Below are 8,748 nucleotides of genomic sequence, written 5' to 3'. Positions count from 1 at the left end.
CATTAAAGGTCGACTTGGGGAAGCTGTGTAGTACGAATAGCCAGGAATAATGTTCATGAAGATGAAAAGTAACAATAAATAGAACAGCCTTTCAGTTACATAAGATCAAAGTATAATATTTCACGGGGTCATACTGATTCTGCTTCCAGATACATGGACATAGACAGACAGTCCCACAGAGATAGGCTTATTCCAAGGAACACCTTGGAACTGTTTAAAAAAAAAATCAGTTTTCTACACACAGACATGGATCTGAGATTCCAAGTGGTCTCCCCTGGCCTGACTTCCCTGCATGCTTCGCTCATGGGTCATAGCAGCTAATGCGCTGATAACCTGGTTTTCAGTAGAAAAGTGCAGGTTAGATTCATTAGATGCTAAGGAACTAATACTTTTTAAGGAAAATCTGCATTTTAATTCATTCTATCAAGTAGCTGAAAAGAAACCAAATCCTATGCTATTTTCCATCTTTAAAAAAAAGAAATGCTAAAATTTTTACTAGGGGAAAAAAAACCTAAGAAATTCATACTCTCTTATCTCACACCTCCCTGCCAAAAAAACAAAAATCTGCAAGACAGCAGGCCTTTATCCTAGAAGCATCGTTTAACCACATTGAGGTGCCTGAGTTAGAGTCCCGTCTTGAGCTCCTGACTCCAGCTCCCCAGCAATGCAGACCCTGGGACATAGTGGACATAGCTTGAGTAACGAAGTGCCTGCTACCCACATGGGAGCCCTGGATTACATTCCTGGATCCCAGCTCCAGCCCAGTTCCCACCTTTTAGGCATTCAGGTGGTGAAGCAATAGATGATAGTTCTCTGTCTCTTTAATTCTGCCTCATGAAAATAAACATGAAAACCAAAACCAAATGAGGTGTCCATTGAATTAAAGTCCACACACATGCACGCAGGCATGCGCGCGCACACACACACACGCAGGCACATGGCATTGACGTCAGTCAGTGCTGGAGGATGTTCTCTGAATGTGGACAGAAACATTTAGACATCCAACAGGGGCAGCATTGGAAACTTTTTATTAAACAGGCAATGCATTGTGCAACGGTTAAGGACACAGATGCCTAGTGGAAAAGTTTAAAAATTATTCTTGGAAACAGTCTGTGAATGGCTGAGCCCTGGTACACCTCCTTCCTCTCCTGCTTTGTCTTCAGGAAAACACATTGGTCCATAGCTGCTCTTGGAAATGGCATCCCTGTTTTACCACAAACGTCATGCCTAGAAGTAAACACGAAAGGGGAAGCCAGGCTCCGTGGGCGAGGCAGTGACCAGTGGTGGCGCAGGCTGGCCTCCTGGAAGGGCTTTCTCCTGGTCCTGCCCGGTGTCTGGTCACACATCCATGTTGCATCTCTATACCCTTCCTCATTGGAGGCCTCGTTACACAGGGCATTCTAACAGCCTCACACGCACCCCTCTGGGCACAGGGACTCGTGCCTGTGGTCCTCAGTGTTCTTGTCTTGAGCCCCTTGTGGCTCAGGATGATGGCTGTGCATTGCACTTGTTCCCTTTGCTCAAGTCTGGTTTTCTCCTCTTCCCCAGCTTGATGATAAAATCCATCTCAAGTTTCCCTGTTTGCTGTGATTCGTCGACACTTTTTTTTTTTTTTTTAAATGATGTGGCCTGGCAAGGGAGGGACATTCGTGATTAAGGTGCTGCAATTCTATTTTATTATTTGGGGCATGTCACTCCAGGCTTGAGATTTCTTTCTGGCAAGTTCCATCCAGGATGGCTGATCCGCACTGGCATAACTGGCCCTCTTGAGCTGATGCAATTCCTCCGTCATGGCGGCAGCCTGAGCTGCTGGGAAGCAGACAAAATAAACAGAAACGTGAGACTCGGGTTTAGGTTTTCACTTAAGCCTTTTGCATTTCTTTAAACATGTCAAGGTCCTCACTGTGTTCTCAAATGTAGAGCTCATTCATGTGTAAATAGGTAAATAAGACCGAGATATACAAGGTGCTGTGGAGGTGATTAACGAGGCTCAAGGAGCAGGCTCACATGGTTCTGATCATGCAGTGAGGTGAGAGAAACTTGGAAGAAAACTCCTCAAGCTGTGGAGCCTGGCTGCAGAGCAGGGTGACAACCCGGCTGTACCACTCTGGGACCTGGGTGTCAGGGTAAACTGTCATGGATTGCTGGCTACCTTCAGAATGAATTCTATCTTACAGACACAGATACAGGCACAGCTGGGGCGATCTTCCAAACACTGAGCTCCAAGAAAGCACAGGCAGGACAAATTTTATGGTTCCACTGATAAGAAGCATCAGAAAAAGATGAACACAGGGGGTTAGAAGGTATAGACATGCAGGTTGCCTGGAGTTGGGGGTGGGGGTGCTGAATGGGGGGACTGTATGGACACGGGGTTTCAATGCAGGGGGAAAGAGAAAATGTCCTCAACTCAGATCGTCCTGATATGCTCACTATCACTCTACTCCCTGAATTACCCACTCACAACTGGGGAACCTGGGAATGCCCACACCCTGATTTGAGCAGCACATACTGTATGCAAACATGAATGCATCCCACAGCCCCTGGGCATACTTGTTGTTCATCAGAACCAATTTTTAGATGGTGCAGCAGGTGAAAAAAAAATCAAATAGGTGAATTTTATGGTAGGCACATTCTATCTCTGTAAAAGCTGTGTCAAAAAGTTCCCCGTGCAAGAATTCCGTAAGGCAAGGCCACACGAGCAGGAGCGACACAGGAGGATGACTTCCAAGCGCTGAGGAATGCTGGCGGGTGTCATACCCAGGTTCTGATGGGACAGTGAGATTCCTCTTTGCAGTCCCTCCTTGAGGTTCAGCTTGGTCCCCTGCCTCCCATCCACGTTGGGCTTAGCAGGGGTGATCAGGAAGGACTTGCTGCGGACAAAGTCGGCTTGCTTCATGGGCTCCTGTTGGAACACAAGAAAGACACGCGCTGTCTAGTCACCTAGATGGGGTGCAGGTGACAGCACAGAAGCTGAGAGGCCTGGTTGGCTTGTATGCACAGCTGGTTTGGCTTGGTAAGAGCTGTTTTCAGTTCAGAATATAGAATGGGACCCCGATTTCCAGCCCTGCAGCCTCAGGTGAGGACTAAGGAGCCCCGGCAGGGCAGCAGGAGCAGGGCATGACCTGCAGCAGAGCTGCTGAAATCACTGCTGGGTGTCTAGCTGAGCAGTTATTTCAACCTCCTTCCATTTTTCCCAGCTGCTGAGTTGTGTTGCCTAGGAGCAGGGAGCAGAGAGGTGCCTCCACCGCCTCAGGGACTCTCGGGTTTTTCTGTCTTCCAGCAGGCCAGCACATACGCAAGGCAGTCAGACTGTTCCACCACAGGGGATAGTGTTGGGCAGATCATTGATTTTAATGCCCTGACCCTCACTTGCACGTCAGCCATCATCACAGGCCACCATGTTAGAAGGACAGGACAGTCATCCTGGGGGTCCTCGCCGCAGCCCTGGGGCCGGCCCCTCCCACATCCATGCAACACACACAGGAGTTGCTCTAAGCACCTGGACTCTTTCAGATGCCTTGGCTGGCTTTTCCGTTTCAGACTTCAAGGACTGCACCCCAGGCTTGTCTTCCTGGTTGGGGGGCTGGTCCGGGGCCCCTCGCCGCTTCTGTCGAGCCATGGTGATCCAGGGTGGTGTGGGCTGGGTGTCAGTGCCAGACCCCGATGCTGAGGGAGGCAGCCCCTTTTCTGTTGGCAAAAGTATAAGGTTAGGCATGACAGCCCCACCTGCTCTTCAGCCTCACGTTTGCTTCTGCCTTGACTCCAGGAGGCAGGGAGTAGAACGAAGCAGGGATTTTGCCCTCTTTTCAAAGATCAATGAAGCCAATTGTTCCCCTTCAGTCTGAGCCACAACAATTAAATGTAGCTGTCTTTGAAGGGCCATGTGCATTTCATACCACTGTGTGTGTGTGTGTGTGTGTGTGTGTGTGTGTGTGACACAGACAGACGCAGATGAGCTTCCATTCACTAATTCACTCCCACAAATGCCTGCGATGACTGGAGCTACAGCCGGGGCTGGGCCAAAGCCAGGAACTCCCGTGAGTGGCAGGTATACAACCACTCGGGCCTCACTGCTGCTCCAAGGGTGTGCAGTGGTATGAAGCTGCAGTCAGGAGCTGGAGCCAGGTTGGTGTGGAGGGGATTCAACCATCTCAACTGCAAGGCTAACCTCCCACCCCCAATGTGCATTTTAACGCCATCTTCGTCCTAGAGACTCCTGTCTGGAAAGAGATAAACAGGAAGTCTGTGAACAGATGTCTTTAATAGACTCAGTCACTATGAACTAGTGCCTTCCATGTGACTCCTCATTTGCCTGAATGTTGTAGACACCTTACTATTTGTATCTTATTTTTTAAAAAAACATTAAGGAACTATACTTTTTTTTCTTAAAATTTTATTTTATTTATTTGAAAGGCAGAGTTATAGAGAGGGGGAGGGGAGGAGTGATGGAGAGATCTTCCATCCACTGAGTACATTCCCCACATGGCTGCAAGAGCCACAGCAAAGCCAGGCTGAAGTCAGAAGCCAGGAACTTCTGCCTGGTCTTGCTCACCGGTTCAGAGGCCCAAAGACTTGGGCTATTTTCTGCTGCTTTTCCACACTGGCAGGAAGCTGGATCAAACTGGGGCAGTCAGGACATGACGCCCATATGGGATGACAGCCCTAATCTCTCATTTTTTAGAACGGTAGGGACCAGTGTTGTAGCATAGTGAATAAAGCTGTTGCATGTGATGCCAGCTTATTAAAAATCTATTTATTTTTAAAAAGCACACTTACGTATCTGAAAAGGAGGGGCAGAGAGAGACCTGTCGTCTCATTCTATATTAATGCCTGCCAATAGCTGGGACTCAGCTAGTTGTGGGTGGCAGGGATCCAGCCACTTGAACCATCACTGCTGCTTCGCAAAGTATGCATTCATAAGCGGCTGGAACTGGGAGTGGAGCTGATACTCTCAGGGTGTGCGCTCGATGCACTTAAAGAGGCACCCTAGGGACTAGGCCAATTTCAGCCTCTCAAGCTTATCTCTGGTGGCCCAAACTGGGGTCAATCTCCCTCTTCTTTACTTGTCAATTATCTGCTTTTTCATATTTTAATATTATGTGAATTTATTACCTTGACCAAGAGAAAAGAGAAGTGAGCTTATTTTACGCCCATGAAACTTCTGGTTTAAGTGCTTCCATTTCTGATCCCCCCCACCTTACCCCCATGACCCTAAACCTGCCTGCAGCCCAAACGAAGTAGATATTGACCTCCTGCACACCTGGCCCCTGTGCTGGCCTGAGTCACTCAGGCGACTCATGCAGGGGCCACCCTCCAGCAGCCCACCAGCAGTCCCAGCGTGAGTTAAGGTTGCTGCGTGCTGGGAATATACAAGTCTGACTTTCTTATTTTTCTCTCTGCCCCAAGACCAAGTTGGAGCCTCTCTTGGTGCCCTGGTCAGTAAGAAGGGGAGAAGGACAGGAACCCCCATTTTTGGTGCTGCTGTGACCCCTGGAGGGTGAGGGGGTTCTAGCCTCATTCTCTCTCTCTCTCTCCTGTGGCTCAGAATGGCTCTTGAGGAGTGAACCAGCAAATGGAAGCTCTTTCCCACTGTCTCTCCTTCTCTCTGTGTATCTGCCTTTCCTTTTTTAAAGCCTTAGATGCATTTTGGCCTCTCACCATAACAGCATGCAGGCCCTCTCTTTCCCTCCTCTGCTACCACAGCCCCGCCCTGCCCCACCCAGTCCTATCCTGCCCTGCCTTGACCACTGGATTCTGAAGTATCTAGCCACAGCTTGACACTTCCCCCATGCTCTCTCCCCTCTATCTCAGCTGTTCAATCTCAGAATTCACGCTCAGCCCAAACTCTGCCCAGCTCCCACTGCCAGCTCAAAAGGCCTTTAGAGGTAGCCCAGGCTACTGTCTGGGCAGCCCAGCTTTTGTTCAGGTCCCGGAAGCCTCTCACACTTCACTTTGTGCTGTATAAGCCACCAGGCTGTGAGGGAAGGTGCTCTCTGCTGTGTGTTCACCCAGGAGGGAGACGCTCCCAGGTTTATTTTTAAATAAACTGGGTCTGGCTGTGGCTACATTCTCTGTCTTCTCTTCCCTTCTGGTAGATAAAAGCATAAAAAGGGGGAAAATGTTTCCCATAAATCCACAGCCCAAGGCATTTGTGTTAATGCTTGAGCATCCTCCTTTAATTTTTCTTGGTTATACTGAGATCTCAGAAACACACCCGCATGGCTCATTCCCAGGTCTTGAAAATAAAAGGGGGCTCCAACAGATGGGATTAGCAAGTTCACTTTGGTGCAAAACATCTGCATTTTCTCAGAAAGACTTCTGATGGAAAGCGGATGCTTCAGGTGGGCTTTTGACTCAGCAGGGAAGAAGCTGGCTGGGATGCAGCACTGCTTGGGTTCAATCCCTGGCTCCTGGCCTTGCCTCCAGTGTCCCACCAGTGTAGACCCTGGGAGGCACTCCAGTGGGGGACTCAGCCTGAATGCCTGGCTCCTGGCTTTGCCTCTGGCCCTGGTCCTGCCCACTGAGATCATTTTGGGAGAGTGAATCTGTGGGTGGGTGCTCTGTCTCCTCAGATTTAAAGTAACATGTGTCATCATTGTTTTGTGCAACTGCCATGAAGCCAGAACAGCCAACACTGCCTCAGGCCTTTAAGAGAGATAGTGACAATCCTGTCACAGCTCTGTCACAGGACCCACCTTTGCTTCAGAAGTGTTTCCTGTCTGGCTGTACAGTCCACTCCCCGGAGCAGAGGTGGGGCCTGGGGACACACTGGGATTCACCCCCACTGCAGGGTCACAACAGGCTTCCTGGGGGAAGGACTTGGGTATCTTGGTTTTGTTATACAGTATTGGGTCCTGGCTTACACAGTCAGCTCTCTTGCTCCTGGATACAGCCCAGGGGCAACGTCTGAGATCTCCCCGGAAGGCAGGCTTGAGGTGTTTGCCCCAGGCATCATCTTGAAACTGGGCTGAGTGTCTCGACATAAGAGCTTTTCAAAGAGCCAGATCTCACTTAGACAAAAAATTATTTGAGAGGTAGAGGAGAGAGGGAAGAAAGGAGGGAGCAGAAAATGGGAGAGGGATGGGGAAGATGAGAAAGACCATCCACTGGTTCACGTCCCAGGTGCCTGTAATAGCTGAGAGTAGATGCAGAAGTGGCAGCAGGGAACTCAAACAGGGACTCTCTTCCGTGGCAGGGATCCATCACCTACTGTGATCCAGGGTTTGAATTAGCAGGAAGTCGAAGTCAGTTTTACTGCTAAAATGGCCGCAACAGTCGAGGCTGAGCCAGGTCAAAGCCAGGAATCAGGAGCCTCTTCTGGTCTTCCATGTGCGTGTAACGGCCCAAACACTTGGGTCATCTTCCACTGCTTTCCAGGGCACATCACTTTTTTTTTTTTTTTTTTAAAGACTTATTTGTTTTTGTTGGTTAGGCAGATGTACAGAGAGGAGTCAGAGAAAGACCTTCCATCCACTGAGTTCATTCCCCAAATGGCTGCCATGGCTGAAGCTGAGCCAATCAGAAGCCAAGAGCTTCCTCTGGGTCTCCTTATGAAGGTTTAAGGTCCCTAGACTTTGAGCCATTCTCCACTACTTTCCTAAGCCATAAGCATGGAGGTGGATTGGAACTGGAGCAGCCAGAACATGAACCTGTGTCCATACGGGATGCCAGCATCACAGCAGTGGCTTAACGTGCTACACCACAATGTCAACGCCCTAATTCCCATTTAAAATGACAGGAGATGGGCTTGTGTTCCACCTCCAAGTTCAACATCTCATTACTCTTTCCTTATTCAACATACACAGTTTGTCTTCACTCACCAATTCCATATTTGTGGATCTCTTTGCTAATGTGTATTCATAATCCCAATCAATGGTCATCCTGTGTTTGAAATCATCTATACACACATGCAGGGTGGAAAAACCACACCAAACCAAACAAAAAAACTTGAGTTGTCCAGTCCATATGTTTCATTCTGAAGTCGAACCAACTATACCCTGCCTTCTGATCTCAGCTCTTACACTGTTATCACCTCCTTTTTGTGGACTACTGTGGTGCCTTGCTGTTGGGTCTCTGGTGGGGTGAGTCTTCTGTTTAAAATGGTCCCCAAGTATTAACAAAGAACTGCTACCTAGCGCTGCTCTGTGCAAGACACCGATGATGTGCGTGCTTTACAGAGAAGACGTGTATTAATCAGGCTGCTGTGTGGGGGTCTGATGTTAATGAGCCAGCAGTGTATGTTATGTAAGGCATCTCTGGACAGCAACACACACCAAGCAAGGTTGTGCAGGTTGCCCTGGAGTCTCACAGCAATGCAGTCTTGTACTTCACTCAGGAGCACCGACTGCTTCAGGACTTAGTAAATCCAGTGTTTGTGTGGTGATGTTCCAGGACATGACGACCTCAGACACACAGACAGGAGTGTAGCTGTGAGCGCCCATCAGGTGCCAGGCCTGTGGTGACTCTAGATCTACAGGTGAGAAGGACTCTGAACCTCCAGTAGACGCCCCAGGCTCTCAGCAGGAGCCTTGGAGGTCAGAGGATCTTCCTGCAGCCCACACAAGATCCACAATCCAGGGAGGAGCCCCAGAAACCTGCAGGAAGAGGGCATAGATGGGGCTCTGGGCTGCTGGTCTCATTTTGTTTCTTGACGGTGAGTTCAGTGTGGAGAAATTCACTGGGTTTCACACATGTGATCTATGCACTTCTCAACAGGTATAATATTCTTCAATAAAAAGCTATAATGGG

The 8,748-nt window shown here is 49.0% G+C and overlaps 1 protein-coding gene across 1 annotated transcript in view; it reads right to left on the bottom strand.

The window, feature by feature from the left end:
- Positions 1-1,011: 1,011 nt before the first annotated feature.
- CRACDL (CRACD like) overlaps positions 1,012-8,748 on the bottom strand; it is a 66,574-nt gene continuing 58,837 nt past the window's right edge. The window contains exons 8-10 of the mRNA XM_004594257.3: positions 3,500-3,687; positions 2,758-2,902; positions 1,012-1,806 (exon numbers count right to left, since the gene is read on the bottom strand). Coding sequence (XP_004594314.2) covers positions 1,670-1,806; positions 2,758-2,902; positions 3,500-3,687 — 470 coding nt within the window. The 3' untranslated portion in view covers positions 1,012-1,669. The remainder of the gene's footprint in view (positions 1,807-2,757; positions 2,903-3,499; positions 3,688-8,748) is intronic.

The sequence above is a fragment of the Ochotona princeps genome, chromosome 8, assembly GCF_030435755.1.
Source record: "Ochotona princeps isolate mOchPri1 chromosome 8, mOchPri1.hap1, whole genome shotgun sequence".
Lineage (NCBI taxonomy): Eukaryota > Metazoa > Chordata > Mammalia > Lagomorpha > Ochotonidae > Ochotona > Ochotona princeps.
This window is presented reverse-complemented; position numbering and strand designations above follow the sequence as displayed.